General features: G+C 39.8%; 1 protein-coding gene across 1 annotated transcript in view; it reads left to right on the top strand.

The window, feature by feature from the left end:
• The window catches only part of HDGFL3 (HDGF like 3), an 82,913-nt gene that overhangs the window by 35,483 nt on the left and 28,134 nt on the right, over window positions 1-19,296 (top strand). Inside the window, exon 2 of the mRNA XM_007990226.3 lies at window positions 18,565-18,641. Coding sequence (XP_007988417.1) covers window positions 18,565-18,641 — 77 coding nt within the window. The remainder of the gene's footprint in view (window positions 1-18,564; window positions 18,642-19,296) is intronic.

Raw genomic sequence — 19,296 nt, 5'->3', positions numbered from 1 at the left:
CACCACCTATTTATTAGTAAAGGAGGGATTCCCACCGTATGGTTATAGGGATGGCTGAACGCACAACACCCAACACTGGACAGATGAGACAGACAACAGTTTTTATTAGTTACATATACTCACAACTCGGGAGAAGAGGACACTGCATGCTACACGGGCCACATGGGAATTGCACTCCAAAACAAAATGCCCCACCAGGGGCTGTGGGAAGCAGGTTTTGTAGTGTCAAGAGGGTAGGGTACCACCTGGTTCCTACAGGAGAATGTGATTGGCTTATTTGAATAATTCTACAGCCTGGCAGGAAACTGAAGCCTGCTACTTGCGGGTAAGTAGGAACTGTGCCTGTTCTCTTTGATAAGGAGGGCTTTTGGCCAGGGGTCTTTATCTATGGGAGATAGATAAGAGTAGGGAGGAGAACTTGCAAATAGGCTTTCCTAACAAGGCAACACTAATATCAAGCTTTAGGTCTTACACCACAGTCTTAAGTCTGATCCGTTTCCCAATGAATATTGTGAACTCAGTGACACTGGAAGAGTTATCAGAGAAGATTTGATCACTGATTTAAGGTAGGAGCATAGACATCTGAGAATAATAAATAATGAATTAATTGAAACAACAATATAATGTTTTAAATAGACATAGAAAATGGTAACCCAATTTTTCTCAAAGAAACCTAGCTCTGTCAGAAGTGAGGAACTTACTGTTTTACTTTTTTATTTTTTGAGACAGGGTCTCACTCTGTCACCCAGGCTGGAATGCAGTCATGGCTCACTGCAGCCTTGACCTCCTGGGCTCAAACAATCCTCCCACCAAAGCCGCCTATGTATCTGGGACCACAGGCATGCACCACCACACCTGGCTAATTTTGTTGTTGTTGTTATAGAGATGGGGTCTGCCTATGTTGCCTGGGCTAGAAGTGAGGAACTTTTGTTTATTTAAAAACAAGAGTCAGCACAAAAGTTCAGGAGGTTATTCTAGTGAAATATATCATCTCTGCTACTTAGATTATTTAGAGGGTGAAGAGTAACCCTTACAATATCTTTTTAAGATCAGACAGAATTCTCCAAGGCCAATTTGTTATTTTAACACAGAAAACAAAATTCTAGCTTTGTATTAACAAATATTTGACATTAATAGATTCAGAAGCTTTCCCTTTTTAATCTTACGAAGAAATTCATTAAAACTGAGCCAACTGACCGGGCGCGGTGGCTCAAGCCTGTAATCCCAGCACTTTGGGAGGCCGAGACGGGTGGATCACGAGGTCAGGAGATCAAGACCATCCTGGCTAACCCGGTGAAACCCCGTCTCTACTAAAAAATACAAAAATCTAGCCGGGCGAGGTGGCGGGCGCCTGTAGTCCCAGCTACTCGGGAGTCTTGAGGCAGGAGAATGGCGTGAACCCGGGAGGCGGAGCTTGCAGTGAGCTGAGATCCGGCCACTGCACTCCAGCCTGGGCGACAGAGCGAGACTCCGCCACAAAAAAAAAAAAAAAAAACTGAGCCAACTTCAGCAATTTACTATTTCATTGTGTGTTTTCGGACTGTTATTTGTAGTTATTATAGTTCAAAGCAAATAAATTTTCCTTTTCACAAACCTTCACAGCTTTCAGTATTCATCCAGGTTTTGTTCTTCATTATCCTTTTGCACATTTTGAAAGAAACCCAGATAGTTTATGAACAAAACTAATCTTTTCCCATTAATAAACAAAAATATATCCTTCATCTTGCATATGCAGTTGTACTTCTGTACTACTATTGTTTTTAATATTGTCTCAATCTTCATGTTAATTGTAATAACCAAAGCAACTAGTTTCTGTTTCACAGAGTTAAGTAACTGAGAAATTATGTCATATGAAATTGTTGCAGCAAACCAGTAAAGTTCATGGACATGCATAATACACATATTACACATCCTTTCTGTATCTTCCTAAAGTGCAAAAATAGCCACTACATAACATAAAAATTAAAAGTAGATATTTCTATCTTAAAACTTCAAATATGCAAAGATTATCTGTTAATTAACATGACTTAATGTTAGTGTAGGGTCTTGAAGTTAACTAGGAATATTAGAAATTATGTTTAACAAACTACAGAACATAGTTACTGTTGAAATTTTTTAAAAGTGTGTCAGAATTCGAAGTTTCTATTTTGTAATTCAAGTTTATATTTTTATTAATCATTAAATGGAAGTAATACTAGCTTAACAGTGTACCTTATATAAGAAGTTCTAAAATGTTATTTGTGTCTTTATGGGCAAACAACCCAAATCTTATTTTAAAAAATAAAACATTTGCTTATATTACACACTCCATGGCAATTAAATTCAGACAAGGACAAATAGGTGTTTTAAAACCAAAAATTTATCAAACCAGTCTGATTTGTTCAAGAATTCACTTGGATTATTTGAATTTTGATTCTTATGTAAAAATGCAAAATGACTCACGCGTGTAATCCCAGCACTTTGGGAGGCCGAGGTGGATGATCACTTGAGGTCAGGAGTTCAAGACCAGCCTGGCCAGTATGGTGAAACCCCATTTCTACTAAAAATACAAAAAATTAGCCAGGCATAGTGACATGTGCCTGTAATCCCAACTACACAGGTGGCTGAGGCAGGAGAATTGTTTGGACCCGGGAGCTGGAGGTTGCAGTGAGCTGAGATCACACCACTGCATACTAGCCTGGGCGACAGAGCAAGACTGTCTCAAAACAACAACAACAACAGCAACAACAACTTCTAGTAGTTTTTGTGAGAAGGGGTTTTTCTTAAAAGGAAACCACATTTAATATAGTTATCCTTTAATAAAAAATAGGAAATTTGACATTTTTTACTTTTTTTCAAGATTTGGGGAAACCAACTTGCACCGATGCATTTTTGCAGTCTCAGTGCAAAAATCCTGCTGAGTTTGAGGATATGCATGTTAATTACAAGAAATGAAAGCAACCTATCCACAGGAACTCACAGCAAGAGGATGAAACTCTTATAATATGCATCAAAATCACCTGGAGGCTCCTAAAAACACTGATTCTTCCCCAAAGTTATAAGCCTTTTTTTGGACTGAGAATAAGCATTTCTAATGAGTCTCAGTGACACTGATGGTGAAGGTCCAGGGATGAAACTCTGAGAATAAGTTTTCTGTGGAAAATGAGGCTGCCTCCCCCCGGGCCCCAGTCCATGGGGCTGCAGATTTGCAGGCTGTAAGGGAAGAGCCAAAATTTCTAATCTGTATATCCCCTTAGTGTCTCTGCAGTGAGCAAAGCAAGCAAACAACAAAAATGCCACCACATTTTAAATATTCAAAATTCAGTTTTTTATTTCCTGAGGATTCTTATATTCATTTTATGTTAGATTTCTTAAGCCTTACCAGTGTCTATAAACCAATTAAAAACAGCTTTTATTTTATTTTAAGAGATTTATATCTAATTTGTTAATACTCTTTCCAGAGGTAAGACAATGTTTCAAACTCAAAGAGGGGTGAAGGCTTTCTCAAGTACAGTCACACTGAGGCTTACCTTCTGGTGTGCAACTTCATCTACAAGTGAAAGAAAACACAGGATACACATAGCAGTCTAGATCTCAAAGGACTTTTCTTCTTTCCAGTTGTGAAAGCAAGACATATTCCTCTGCAGGCCAAAAGACTAATGTATCAGATTATTTGCCATGCTGCATCCAACAGAGATTAGGTCCCTATCATCCCATTATAGGGAATAAACTTACTGTCTTTGCAGAACCAGAATCAGAACCAAACATGACTAAGAATCTGTCTCATCTTTCCAGTGTTGGCTGTTGTGTGTTCAGCCGTGAATGTTTTAACTTTTGTTTTTGTTTGAGATGGAGTCTTGCTCTGTCACCAGGCTGGAGTGCGGTGGCGCGATCTCGGCTCACTGCAAGCTCCGCCTCCTGGGTTCACACCTTTCTCCTGCCTCAGCCTCCCGAGTATCTGGGACTGCAGGTGCCCGCCACCACGCCTGGCTAATTTTTTGTATTTTTTAGTAGAGACGGGGTTTCACCGTGTTAGCCAGGAGGGTCTAGATCTCCTGACCTCATGATCCGTCCACCTCAGCCTTCCAAAGTGCTGGGATTACAGGCATGAGCCACCACGCCCGGCCAGCCATGAATGTTTTGTTGCATCAGAACAAAAGTAAAAATACAAAGTCAGTAAAACAGAAATAGTAGAGAAACAAAGTCAATAAAAGTTCTGTTGCCACTTGATAATAACTCTAGAAGCCAAGAAAAACTGTGCCTGGGAGGTGCACACTTTAAGTGACTTAGGAAGTCACTTAAAGATGTAGATACTTAGGAAGATGTAGATACTTGAACATTTTGGTGTATTTCCAAAGTTGTCAAAGTATAATTTTCAAAAAAGTTAAAAACAAGACTCAATAATATGAAGTGAGTGCATGTCAAAACATTAAATTCATGAGAGAACCAGCGTAATGGCAAGGCTGGCTTCTGTTTTTTACAATATTTGTTCCAGGGGGTACAAACTCAAATACTCAAAGGGGCTAAGCAAACCGTATAAATAAGGAAAGAAGACACAGTGTTACAGAGAGACTGGTAGAGAGTATGACAAACTTGAGAGCACATTCTTTGTCTAAAGTGGGCAACTGTGGTTGACCATCTTCAGCTAATTGTTACCATGTGGGAATGCAAGCTTAATGTTGCTAGATTTTTTCATTTTCATATTTTTTTCACAGAAGTCATTAAACTGGATTTTAATGTGAACCTTCTAGTTTTTAAGTATTTGTAGCTAATTCAAATGTTTAAAAACACTGTATGAGCCAAACAAAACATATTTTCAGGCCATAAATGGCTTCAGGGCCACCAGTTGCAACCTCTGCAGTAGATATTATTAGTTAACGTAACATTATAGCAGAGGAAGAGCTTAACCAAAAGTTGTTTTTGTTTGAAAGAAGTTTTAAAAGATTATTTTAAAGCTTTCATTTTGTTTCTCACAAGAGTAAAATAAGTACATGATGTGATAATGTTGTATCAACTAGTAATTCGGTGCCTATCACATAACCATGTACATTTACATTTTAAGTTTTATTTTTGGCCATTTAAAACATAATCATTTTCTGGAGATCTGTTTCACAGTAATGTGAATATACTTAATACTACTAAACTATACATTTAAAAATGGTTGATACATTTTATGTCATGTGATTTTTTACTACAATTTATATATATTCGGATTCATTTTGAGTTGTTTTTTTTTTAGGGTGGTACTCAATGTAACACATACAAGGTTTTTACAGAAGTTTTATAGTAGGTAATGGGAAATCCTGGGAACAAGGAGACAGTTTGAAAAACTGTTACAATAGCCTTGCCAAAAGATAACTTGATAGAGAACTAAATTTAGTAATGGGAATGGTGCTCACTTTGAGAGACATTTCAGGAGTTAAATTGACAGGATTCAGGGAACAGCTGAATGTGGAACTCGAGAAAATAGAAGATCAGAGCATGACAATAATTAAAGTAGGAAGAAAAACAGATTCAGATGAAATTAATTCAATTGTAGACAAGCCATGGAATTTCAGGACTTGAAGGAAATCTAGAGGTTACCTGATCCAGTCATCTTAATTTTACAGATTTGAAACTCAAGGCCCCAAGAGATTGAGTGATACCTTCGGTATCACAATTTAAATCAAAAGGAGGCTTACTTTAATAATAAGTTTCTAGACTCAAAGTCCATCTTTTCTTAGTACACCAGAGCATCTTTGCTCTGTGACAGATGGTTCATTCAGTTCAAAGATGAATTTGGGATGGTACAGTAATCCTCAGGCTGTTGCCGTATGTTACTTAAGAAGGCCTGCAGACTTCAAGAGGATGGATACCAGAGCCTTTTTCTTACTGCTTAAAGTGTAAGTGTAAAGGAGATGGTTTGTAGATGTTTCTCATTTCATCCCTAGAGTTCAAAGGAAAATTTGAGGCTAGAGGTAGATTTGGGAGTCCATAAAAATAATGGCAAAGTTAAAATCATTTAAGTAAATGGGATTTCTTGGAAAGAGAACATAATTTCAGAGTAGATGAGATCCTGGAAATGAAACCTAGAGAAACATCCAAAATCACTAGATTTAGAAGGAGAAAAACCAGAGAAACATATTGGTAAAAGTAGTTAGAAAATAAGAGAACCAGACAAGAGTACAGATGTTCCTCAACTTACAAGGGATTATGTCCTGATAAACCCATCTTAAGCTGAAAATATTTTAAGTCAAAAATGCTTTTAATACATCTAAACTACCAAACTTCTTATCTTAGCCTAGCCTGCCTTAAATGTGCTGAGAACACTTACATTAGCCTACAGCTAGGCAAAAATCGTCTAATACAAAGCCTGTAACAGTGTTGAGTATCTCATGTAATTTATTGAGGCCGGGCGCGGTGGCTCAAGCCTGTAATCTCAGCACTTTGAGAGGCCGAGACGGGCAGATCACGAGGTCAGGAGATCGAGACCATCCTGGCTAACATGGTGAAACCCCGTCTCTACTAAAAAAATACAAAAAACTAGCCGGGCGAGGTGGCGGGCGCTTGTGGTCCCAGCTGCTCGGGAGACTGAGGCAGGAGAATGGCGTAAACCAGGGAGGCGGAGCTTGCAGTGAGTTGAGATCCGGCCACTGCACTCCAGCCTGGGCGACAGAGCGAGACTCTATCTCAAAAAAAAAAAAATTATTGAATACTGTGCTGAAAGCAAGAAATAGAATGGTCGTAAGGGTATTTGAAGTATGGTTTCTACTAAATGTGTATGAATTTAGCAACATTATAAAGTGGAAAAATTTTAAGCCAAACCATTGGAAGTCAGAAACCATCTGTAGTACTGTGGAAACCAAGAGAGGAGAAAGTTGTCCAGAATGATAAGGGTTTGTTTTAGGCTGTTTTGTTTTGCCACGACAAAATACATGAAACAATACAGTTGACTCTTGAACAACATGGGATTGAAGTTAGTGGGTCCACTTCGTGAATTTTCTTCCACCTCTGCCTCTCCTGAGACAGCAAGACAACCCCTTTTACTCCTCCTCCTCAGTCTACTTATCATGAAGACTACAAAGATGAATACCTTTATGATGATCCTTTCCCGCTTGATGAAGAATAAATATAGTTTATTTTCTTTTCTTTTTTTTTTTTTTTTTTAAGACGGAGTCTGTTACTCTCTCACCCAGGCTGGAGTGCAGTGGTGCAATCTCAGCTCACTGCAACCTCTGCCTCTTGGGTTCAAGCGATTCTCCTGCCTCAGCCTTCTGAGTAGCTGGGATTACAGGCATGAGTTTTTGTATTTTTAGTAGAGACATAGTTTCACCATGTTGGCCAGGCTGTTGTTGAGCTCCTGACCTCAGGTGGTCCACCCACCTCGGCCTCCCAAAGTGCTGGGATTACAGGCGTGAGCCACCACACCTGGCCTGTGATTTGCTTAGTAACATTTATTCTCTAGCTTACTTTACTGTAATAATATATAATGCATATATAAAATATGTGTTAATATACTGTTTATGTTATTGGTAAGGCTTCGTAGGCTATTAGTAATTAAGTTTTAGGGGAGTAAAAAGTTACATATGATTTTCAGCTGTGCAGGAGGTCAGTGCCCCAATCCCTGTTGTTCAAGGATGAATTGTGAAATTTATTTCTTCACAGTACTGGAGGCTGAGAAGTCCAAGAGGAAGGCACTGGCATCTTGTGAGGGCCTTCTTGGTGTATCGTTACATGGCCAAAGGCAAAAGGGCAAGAGAGAACCAACTTCTCTCTGTCTCGGTCCAGCCCCTTTATTTATAAGCATTGAATTTCATTCACGACAGAGGAGCCCTCAAGGCCTAATCACCTCTGAAAAGTCCTACCTCTTAATACTATTACATTAGCAACACCTGAAATTTGGAGGGGAGCCCTTCAAGCCATAGCAGAGCCATAGAGAGGGCAAGAGGATATAGACTGGGAAGGGGAATGTTACTGGTGACCTTTGAGAGAATTACTTTAGTATTTTGGTGATAAATTTAAATTGCTATGGATGAGGAGAAAAGGGGAGATATTTAGAAAGAGGAAACCACCATGTTCATACAGTATTCTTTTTTTCTTTTAATTTTATTTTGGATTCAGGGAAACGTGCAGGTTTGTTATCTGGGTGTATTGTGTTATGCTGAGGTATTAGGTATGAATGATCCCATTACCCAGGGATCCAACGGTTAGTTTTTCAACCCTTGTCCCCCTCCCTCCCATCCCCTTTTGGAGTCCACAGTGTCTACTGTTCTCTTTGCATCCATGCATACTCATTACTTAGCTCCCACTTACAAGTAAGAACATGCAGTATTTTGTTTTTCGTTCCTGCATTAATTTGCTTAAGATAGTGGCCTCCAGCTGCATCCATGTTGCTGCAGAGGACATGATTTTGTTTTTTTGTATGACTATGTAGTATTCCTTGGTGCATATGTACCACATTTTATTCCACCACTGATGGGCATCTAGGTTGATTCCATATCTTTACTATTATAAATAGTGCTGCTGTGAACATGCGGGAGCAGGTATCTTTTTGGTAGAACAATTTGTTTTCTTTTGGATATATACACAGTAATGGGATTGCTGGGTCAAATGGTAGTTCTATTCATAAGTTCTTTGAGAAATCTCCAAACTGCTTTCCACAGTGGCTAAACTAATGTACAGTCCCACTAACAGTGTGTAAACATTGTTTTCTATACAACCTCACCAGCATCCGTTTCTTTTTAATTTTTTAATAGTAGCCATTATGGGGTGGGGGGAGGGGGAAGCATAGCATTAGGAGATATACCTAATGTAAATGACAAGTTAATGGGTGCAGCACACCAACATGGCACATGTATACGTATACATGCACGTTCTGCACATGTACCCTAGAAGTTAAAGTATAATTAAAAAAAAAAAAAATGGTAGCCATTATGACTGGTGTGAGATAGTTTCTCGTTGTGGTTTTGATTTGCATTTCTATGATGATTAATGACGTTGAGTTTTTTCATGTTTCTTGACTTGTGTGTCGTCTTTTGAGAAGTGTTTCTTCATGTATTTTGCCCATTTTTAATGAGATTATTTGGTTTTTTGCTTGTTGAATTGTTTAATTTCCTTATAGATTCTGGATATTACAGCTTTGTTAGATGCATAGTTTGCAGATATATTCTCACATTCTGTAGGTCGTCCGTTTGCTCTGTTGATAGTTTCTTTTGCTGTGCAGCTCTTTAGTTTAATTAGGTCCACTGGTCAGTTTTTGTTTGTACTGCAGTTGCTTTTAAGGACTTAGTCATAAATTCTTTCCCAAGGCCTGTGTCCAAAATGGTGTTTCTTAGGTTTCCTTCTAGGATTCTTACAGTTTGAGGTCTTACATTTAGAACTTTAATTCATCTTGAGTTAGGTTTTTTTAAATGGTGAAAGTTACAGGTCCAGTTTCATTCTTCTGCATTTGGCTAGCCAGCTATCCCAGCACCACGTATCAAATAGGGAGTTCTTTCTCCATTGCTTATTTTTGTCCACTTTGTCAAAGATCAGATGGCTGTAGGCATATGGCTTTATTTCTGGGTTCTCTTTTCTATTCTATTGGTCCATGTGTCTGTTTTTGTACCAGTACCATGCTGTTTTGGTTAATGTGGCCTTATAGTATAGTTTGAAGTCAGGTAATGAGATGCCCACAGCTTTGTTCTTTTTGCTGAGGATTGCTGTGGCTTTTTTGGTTCCATATGAATTTTAGAGTAGTTTTTTCTAGTTCTGTGAAAAATGATCTTGGTAGTTTGATAGGAACAGCATTGAATCTTTAGATTGCTTTGGGCAGTCTGGCCATTTGAACAATATTGATTATTCCAGTGCAGAAACATGGAATATTTTTCCATTTGTTTGTGTCATCTGTGATTTCTTTTAGCAGTGTTTGTAGTTCTCCTTGTAGAGATCTTTCACCTCCTTGGTTAGATGTATTCCTAGGTGTTTTATTTTTTGTGCAGCTGTTGTAAACAGGATTGCATTCTTGATTTGGCTCTCAGCTTGAATGTTATTGGTATATAGAAGTTCTACTGATTTTTGTATGTTGATTTTGTATCCAGAAACTTTACTGAAGTCACTTATCAATTACCAGGAGCCTTTTGACAGTCTTTGGGGATTTTTGTTTGTTTGTTTTGAGATGGACTCTTGCTCTGTCGCCCAGGTTGGAGTGCAGTGGTGCAATCTCGGCTCACTGCAACCTCGCCTCCCGGGCTCAAGCGATTCTCGTGTCTCAGTCTCCCAAGTAGCTGGGATTACAGGCACGTGCCACCACTCCCAGCTAAATTTGGTATTTTTAGTAGAGACAGGGTTTGAGCATGTTGACCAGACTGGTCTCTAACTCCTGATCTCAAGTTACATTCCCGCCTCGGCCTCCCAAAGTGCTGGGATTACAGGTGTGAGCCTGGCCTAGAATTTTTAAGATACAGACTCTCTTGTCAGTGAAGAGAGATAATTTTGACTTCTTCTTTTCTTATTTGCCTTATTTAATTTCTTTCCTTGCCTGATTGCTCTGGCTAGCATTCCAGTACTATGTTGAATAGGAGTGGTGAAGGTGGACATCTTTGTCTTGTTCAATTCTTGAGGGGCATGCTTCCAGTTTTTACCTGTTTGGTATGATATTGGCTGTGGGTTTATCATATATGGCTCTTATTTTGAGGTATGTTCCTTCATTACCTAGTTTCATGAGGGTTTTGATCATGAAGGGATTTTATCAAAAGTGTTTTTTGAGTCTTTTGACTTGATCATGTGGCTTTTGTTTTTAGTTCTGTTTATGTGGTGAATCACATTTATTGATTTCTATATGTTGAACCAACCTTGCATCCCAGAAATGAAACCTGCTTGATCGTGGTGGATTAACTTTTTGATGTGCTGTTGAATTCGGTTTGCTAGTATTTTGTTGAGGATTTTTGCATCTGTTTTCATCAGGGATATTGGCCTGTAGTTTTTTCCTTTTGTTGTGTCTTTGCCAGGTTTTGGTATTAGGATGATGCTGGCTTTGTACAATGAGTTGGGGAGGCATCCCTCCTCAATTTCTGTGATTAGTTTCAATAGAATTGGTACAGTTCTTTGTACATCTGGTAGAATTTGACTGTGAATCCATCTGGTCTGAGACTTTTTTGGGGTAGGTTTTTTATTGCTGATTCAACTTAAGGATTCAGTATTGGTCTGTTCAGTGTTCCAATTTCTTCCTGATTGAATCTTTCCAGGAATGTACCTGTTTCTTCTAGATTTTCTTGTTTGTGTGCATAGAGGTGCTCATAATAGTCTGAGGATCTTTTGCATTTCTGTGGAATTGGTTATAATGTCACCTTATTCACTTCTGATTGTGCTTATTTGGCTCTTCTCTTTTCTTTGTTAATCTTGTTAACAATCTGTGGCTCTTGTTTATCCTTTCAAAGAACCATCTTTTGGTTTCATTGATCCTTGCATGGATTTTTGGAACCAATTTCGTTCAGTTCCACTCTGATTTTGTTATTTCTTTTCTTATTTTAGCTTTGGGGTTGGTTTGTTCTTGTTTTTCTAGTTCCTCTGGGGAAGGTATTAGATCATTATTTTGAGATCTTTCTAGTATTTTGAGGTTAGTGTTTTGCACTATGAACTTTCCTCTTAACACTGCTTTTGCATCATCCCTGAGATTTTGGTATGTTACATCAGTTTTTATTTATTTCAAAGAATTATTTTATTTCTGCCTTGATTTCATTGTTTACTTAAAAGTCATTCAGAAGCAAGTTGTTTAATTTCCACGTAATTTTGTGGTTTTGAGAGATCTTCTTGGTATTGATTTCTGTTTTTATTCCACTGTGGCCCGAGAGTATGGTTGGTATGATTTTTTTTTTTTTGAGACAGAGTCTCGCTCTGTCACCCAGGCTGGAGTGCAGTGGCCGGATCTCAGCTCACTGCAAGCTCCGCCTCCCGGGTTCACGCCATTCTCCTGCCTCAGCCTCCCGAGTAGCTGGGACTACAGGCGCCTGCCACCTCGCCCAGCTAGTTTTTTGTATTTTTTAGTAGAGACGGGGTTTCACCTTGTTAGCCAGGATGGTCTCTATCTCCTGACCTCGTGATCTGCCCGTCTTGGCCTCCCAAAGTGCTGGGATTACAGGCTTGAGCCACTGCTCCCGGCCAGTATGATTTTTTTATCTTTTATTTTTTAGTTTGTTGAGCCTTGCTTTATGGCCAAGAATGTGGTCTATCTTGGAGTATGTTCTGTGTGCAGATGAGAAGAATGAATATTCTGTGGTTGTCTATTGAGTTTAAATCCAGAATTTCTTTGTTAGTTTTCTACCTTGATGATCTATCTAATGCTGTCATGCTGACAGTGGGGTGTTGAAGTCTCCCACTGTGATTGTGTGGCTGTCTTTTCATTGGTCTGGAAGTTCTTATTTTACGAATCTGGGTGCTCCAATATTGGGCATGTACATATTTTGAATGGTTAAACCTTCTTGTTGAATTGAACTCTTCATGATGTACTGCCCTTCTTTGGACTTTTTTTGTTTTTTTCTTGAGATGGAGTCTACTTTGCCACCCAGGCCTAGAGGTGCAGTGGTGCAATCTTGGCTCACTGCAACCTCTGCCTCCTGGGCTCAAGCAGTTCTCCTGCCTCAGCCTCCCAGGTAGCTGGGATTACAGGTGTCCGCCACCACGCCAGCTAATTGTTTTGTATTTTTAGTAGAGACAGGGTTTCACCATGTTGGCCAGGCTGGTCTCAAACTCCTGACCTCAGGTGATCCCTCTGCCTCGGCCTGCCAGTGTTGAGATTACAGGCGTGAGCCATCGCATTTGGCCTTCTTTGTCCTTTTTTTTTTTTTTTTTTTTTTTAACTGTTGTTGATGTAAAGTCTGTTTTATCTAAGTATAGCAACTCCTGCTCTTTTATATTTTCTATTTACATGGTAGATCTTTTTCCAAACCTTTAGTTTGAGCTTATGGGTGTCGTTACATCTAAAATGGGTCTCTTGAAGACAGGTGACAGATAAGTCTTGTTTTCTTATCCAGCTTGCCACTCTGTGCCTTTTAAGAGGGGCATTTAGACCATTTACATTCATTGTTAATCTTGATATGCAAGGTTTTGATTATATCATGAAGTTGTTCATTGCTGATATGGTTTGATTTGTGTCCCTGCCCATATCTCATGTCATATTATAATCCCAGTGTTGGAGGAGGGGCCTGGTGGGAGGTGATTGGATCATGGGGTTAGATTTCGTCTTTGCTGTTCTTGTGATAGTGAGTGAGTTCTCATGAGATCTTCTTTAAAAGTGTGTAGCACCTTCCCCCTTGTCTCTCTTGCTCCTGCTCTGAACATGTAAGATGTGCCTCCTTCCTCTTCAACTTCCACCATGATCGTAAGTTTCATGAGGCATTGTAAGCCACCTGCAGCCATGCTTGCTGTACAGCCTGCAGAACCATGAGCTAGTTAAACCACGTTTCTTTGTAAATTACCCTGTCTCGGGTAGTTCTTTATAGCAATGTGGGAACAGACTAATATAGTTGTTTTGTGCTTTCTATTGTGTGGTTTCTTTATAGGGTCTGCAGGCTATGTACCCAAGTGTGTTTTTCTGGTAACAGGTATTATTTTGTTTCCATGTTTAGAACTTCCTTAAGGATCTCTTCTAAGGCTGCTCTAGTAGTAACGAATTCCTTTAGCACTTGTTTGTCTGGAATATATATATATATAATTTTTTTTTTTTTTTTTTTTTTTTTTTGGACATGGAGTCTCACTCTGTCACCCAGGCTGGAGTGCAGTGGCGCGATCTCCACTCACTGCAAGCTCCGCCTCCCGGGTTCACGCTGTTCTCCTGCCTCAGCCTCTCGAGTAGCTGGGACTACAGGCATCCGCCACTACACCCAGCTAATTTTTTGTATTTTTAGTAGAGATGGAGCTTCACCGTGTTAGCCAGGATGGTCTCGATCTCCTGACCTTGTGATCCGCCCGCCTCGGCCTCCCAAAGTGCTGGGATTACAGGCGTGAGCCACCGCGCCCAGCCTCTGGAAAATATTTTATTTCTCCTTTATTTCTGCTCATGAAATTTAGTTTGGGAGGATATGAAATTCTTGTTTGGAATTTATTTTCTTTTTAGAATGCTGGAAATAGGCCACCAGTCTCTCCTAGCTTCTAAGGTTTCTGCTGAGACATCTGCTGTTAGCCTGATGGAGTTCCCTTTTTACATAATCTGCCCTTTTTCTCTAGCTGCCTTCAATGTTTTTCCTTTGAGTTGACGTTGGACAGTTTAATGACTATATGCCTTGGTGATGTTCATTTTGTATAGTATTTCACCAGTATTCTCGATTTCTTGCATCTGCATGTCTACTACTTTACTAATATTTGGGAAATTTTATTGAATTATTTCCTCAAATATATTTTCCTGGTTGTTTCCTTTTTCTTATTCTCTCTTAGGAGTGTCAATAATTCATGGGTTTTGTCATTTTATATAATTCCATATTTCTCAAAGACTGTTCATTTTTTATAATTATTTTTTCTTTATTTTTGTCTGCCTGGGCTAGGTCAAAAGACCAGTCTTCAAAGCTCTGAAATTCTTTGATCTGCTTGGTCAGTCTATTTCTTTTTTTTTTTTTTTTTGAGACGAATTCTTACTCTGTCATCCAGGCTGTAGTGCAGTGGCGCGATCTCAGCTCACTGTAAGCTCTGCCTCCCAAGTTCATGCCATTCTCCTGCCTCAGCCTCCCAAGTAGCTGGGACTACAGGTGCTCACCACCACGCCTGGCTAATTTTTTGTATTTTTAGTAGAGACGTGGTTTTACTGTGTTAGCCAGAATGGTTTCGATCTCCTGACCTCGTGATCTGCCCACTTTGGCCTCCTAAAGTGCTGGGATTACAGGCGTGAGTCACCGTGCCCAGCTCTGGTCAGTCTGTTTCTAAAGCTTTCAATTGTATTTTGAAATTCTTTTTGTTTTAATTCCAGAAGCTCTGATTTCTAAGTTATTTATCTCTTTTTTCATTTCCTGGATTGTTTTAGAAGTTTCTTTATGTTATTTTCAACCTTGTCTTGGATCTCATTTAGTTTCTTTACAATCCATGCTTTGAATTCTTTTTCTGTCATTCCTAAGTTTCCATTTTGGTTAGGGACCTTTGTCCTTTGGTAGTATCATTACATTCAACTTGCTCTCATGGTGCTAGAATTCTTGCACTCGTTCTTTCTCATCTGGAGATGCTGGCACTTCTAGTTTTTGTAATTATTTTCGTGTGGGTAGGATTTTTTTCTTTTTCTTTCTTTGTCGATGATGTTATTATTTTCTTTCCCTTTCCATTTTATCCCCTCTCTAAGGAGTATGACTGTAGAGTATGCTGGGTAGGGTTTTTTGGCTTTGCTTTTATAGCCCTATGCACTTCTTTTGGTGGGTTTTACATTGGGCTATGCAGTTTGACTTACAAGCCTGTAGATGGCACTTATAAGTAAGAGCCGGTTGCAGTCAACATGGCTGGGTATATACTTGATCCTTGCTTGCTGGTGGAAGCTCTCTGTTGCCTCAGGCAATGGACTGAGTTGTGGAATGCACAATGGTCTGAGCTCCCTCAGACCACTGTGGGAGAGTCATGAAGGGTGGGGCTGGACCAGGTAGGTCCCCTAATGGCAGGCACAAGCACCAGTACAGAGGGAGAATCCAGTGGGCAGCCACCAAGCACCCAGAGGTATACCTAGGCATGGAGCTGGGAAGCCTCCTCAGCCCCAAGTTCTCTGCCCAGGAATTGAGGGTGGCCTAAATGCCTAATCCAGGGGAATGGGTGTTCCAGATGCCTGGAGATCTGCCTGGGTATGAAACAGAGAGGGCCCCCTGCACCACAATCTCTGCACAGGAGGGATGGAGCAACTCAGGCTGCCGATTCAGGCAAGCTGGTGCTTCGAGTGCCTGGAGAAATCTGCCTGGGCATGGAACAGAGAGGGCCTCCCTGCACCAGGATCTCTGCTCAGGAATGGTAGGTTGGGTCAGACTGCTAATCCAGGTGAGTGGGGGCTCCAGATACCTGGAGATCTGCCTGGGTGTGGAGTAGAGAAGGCCATCCTACACCAAAATCTCTGCACAGGAGGGGTGGAGTGACTCAGGCTGGTGATCCAGGCAAGCTGGTACTCTGATTGCCTAGAGATCTGCCTGAGCAGAGAGGCCCACTGCACCAAGATCTCAGGGGAGCAGGGTAGGGCACCCAGCAATGGCACACACAGATCATTTCCAAGTCACCAAGCGTGTGTGTGTGTGTGTGTGTGTGTGTGTGTGTATAGTATTACTAAAAAAATCAGTAAGCTAAGGTTAATTATTTATTCAAGAAAGAAAAATTATTTTTATAAATTTAGCATAAGTCTACGGTGCTTATAAGTCTACAGTGGTATACAGTAATGTTCTAGGCATTCACATCTTCTCACTACTCACGCACTGACTCACCTAGAGCAACTTTTATCATTGTGAAAACAAAGATTAAAAATCACTATGTGCCAGATATTGTGCTACATAGTAGGGACAGACTTTTTAATAAGACATGGCTCCCACATTCAAGAATTTCATAGTCTAGTAAAGAAGAATAAATTGGAAATAGAGTAGCACTAGGTAAAAAGTTCAACAATAGAAGCATATACAGAATTCAGCAGTTACGGCAGTGAAACAGTAAGTTCCACAATGGGCAGTGTGATAAGGCTTCCCAAAAGAAGTGACTTTTAAAATGTGTCTGCACACAGACGTGTCATGTGGCTTCACAGGGCAGACAGGAACAATGGGGGAAAGTCAGAGAAGTCAGTCGATTAGAGGCGGGCAGTGGAGGGTTTTGTAAGCCTCATGGGGAGAGCTGCTCTTTCTCTAGGAGCTCTGATAGCTAATATTAACAGATAACAACTACCTGTCATTTATTAAGCAGCTAGTATGTGCTAGAGATTCTAAACCACCATTCATTTGCTCACAGCAACCCTATATGATGAGTGGCAGTAGTTACATGTGAAGATATAAAGAAACTGCAGTTGAGTGACTGGCCCAAAATCACACAGCCAATAAGTGACAGAGTTGTACCCAGGACTTGTACATAGATCCTGCTTCGAGAGAGTGACATGCAGAGATGGATTTACCATGAAGCTAATGAAACTTAAATTTCAGGGTTCCCCACTTGCTAGATGCCTGTGAATGCTGGGAGTTGTCATGATTGAGGTAGAGAGGGGAAGCTGGGGTATAAACCAGAAAGCATTTCTGTGTAAGCATTTCTGGGAACTTGCCTGGTGACATCTCAGAAGAAAAGTTCTGGCAGTTTTTTTGTGGTTTATTTTCTTCTTGTAAATACTCACTTTTGTAATTGAACATTGTATGTCTGAAAGATGAGAAGTTCAACCATCAGAGAAGGCTACATGAAAGAAAATAGCATGCTTATAAACAACTCCATGCAGTTTCACACTGCCGAATCATGGCATGAGGAGAGAAAAGTGACAGGAGTTTAGACTGATCAAAACTATTTCTTGAAACATTCTAAGGAATAATGTATGTGTAATTATATACTATTCTGAGGAATTTTGACTTTATCCTATCAGAGATTCTCAACCTCAGCTATAAATAAGAATTGGTATATCTGAGGAAGGGCTGAAATATCTTCCTTCCTTCCTTCCTTCCTTCCTTCCTTCCTTCCTTCCTTCCTTCCTTCCTTCCATCCTTCCTTCCTTCCGTCCTTCCTTCCGTCCTTCCTTCCTTCCTTCCTTCCGTCCTTCCTTATTTTGAGACGGAGTCTCACTCTGTTGCCCAGGCTGGAGTGCAGTGGCACGATCTCGGCTTACTGCAAGCTCCACTTCCCGGGTTCACACCATTCTCCTGTCTCAGCCTTTCAAGTAGCTGGGACTACAGGCACTCGCCACCACGCCTGGCTAATTTTTTGTATTTTTAGTAGAGATGGGGTTTTGCTCTGTTAGCCAGAATGGTCTCGATCTCCTGACCTCGTGATCCGCCTACCTCAGTCCCCCAAAGTGCTGGGATTACAGGCGTGAGCCACCACGCCTGGCCATATCTTTATTTTTTTAAAGCTCCATAAGTAAGTCAGATGTACAGCTAGGAATGCTGTAAGCTATGAGAAGCTATAGATAGATTTGAAGTAAGGAAGTGACATAATCAGATGTGCATTTTCAAAGGGAATTCCACTTTAAATGGGTGGGAGGGGAGACTTGTAGTAGTCCAGGCAAGAGATGATGTCTTTTAATGACTGCATGATAGTTAGTCAAGTTAAATTTTTATAATTCTGTTATGCATTATGTATGTTTCTAGGGATGTATATGTATTCACCATTACTCAAAAGAAGTACATCTTTTTATGTTCTTTTTGTTGTTGTTGTTACTCTAGTTTTTCACTAGGACAGATTCCCCGGAGTGATTCTGTTGAGTCAAAGGAAATGAGTAGTTTGCATTCCTGCTTGTAAATTATTATAATGGTTGCAATCCATTCCTAGAGTTGACTTCCATGTGGTGGGCCAAATAGGAACTTTAGAATCATTTTTTAAAGTTCTAAAAAACTATTTGAGTTTTGATTGATTTTATTTTGAAATTAGCAGTAAATTATCAGAACAATGCTCACATTGTATTTATGGTAACCACTCAGTAACTAAATTTGTCTTTCATAGATTGATGAACTCCCAGAGGGAGCTGTGAAGCCTCCGGCAAACAAGTATCCTATCTTCTTTTTTGGCACCCATGAAACGTAAGTTAGCAAAAATAGTTTCAACAGCTCTAACTTGACTCTGCTATGCTACATTGTTATGGATGATCTCTGACATCTTACATCTTCTTAAAATCATTATAATCAATTGTATAAAATTACCGAACCTAATAATGTGTTTTTCTTAATGTAAATAGTTTTCGTGATAGAAGTCTTTAGGACTACAACCATATCTTTGCTTTTGAGTATCATTTGTGTTTCTGCTTAAATGTTGGTCATCACCCAGAAGTCTCCTCTAGGACACTTTTAAGTCCTAGAATGGTTTCTATACCACTCCCAGTAATTTCTTGTGTTGCTTTTATGTATTTCCCTTCCAGAGAAATTTTTTCCATTCATGTTTCAGAGAACAAAGTTATGTTCTCTCAGGCTCTTTCACCTTGTTGGGCCCTCAAGGAAATATACCACCTTTTTTAGGTTTTCTAACTGTATTTGTTGGTGTACAGACTACACTGATGTAATAAAGGAACCTAGAAATACAATGTCTCAAATAATATGGAAGTTTATTTCTTTCTTTTGAAATAATTCAGAGGTAGGCAGGTAGATTGGGGTAGGTAGACTACTTTGCTCTAGGGACCCAAGCTGCTTCTGTTTTCCTGTCATGTCATTGAGTGCTAAAACAAACAAACAAACAAAAACT

This window comes from Chlorocebus sabaeus, chromosome 29 (assembly GCF_047675955.1).
Source record: "Chlorocebus sabaeus isolate Y175 chromosome 29, mChlSab1.0.hap1, whole genome shotgun sequence".
Classification (NCBI taxonomy): Eukaryota; Metazoa; Chordata; class Mammalia; order Primates; family Cercopithecidae; genus Chlorocebus; species Chlorocebus sabaeus.
Note: the sequence above shows the minus strand (reverse complement) of the source record. Positions and strands in the feature narration are given on the sequence as shown.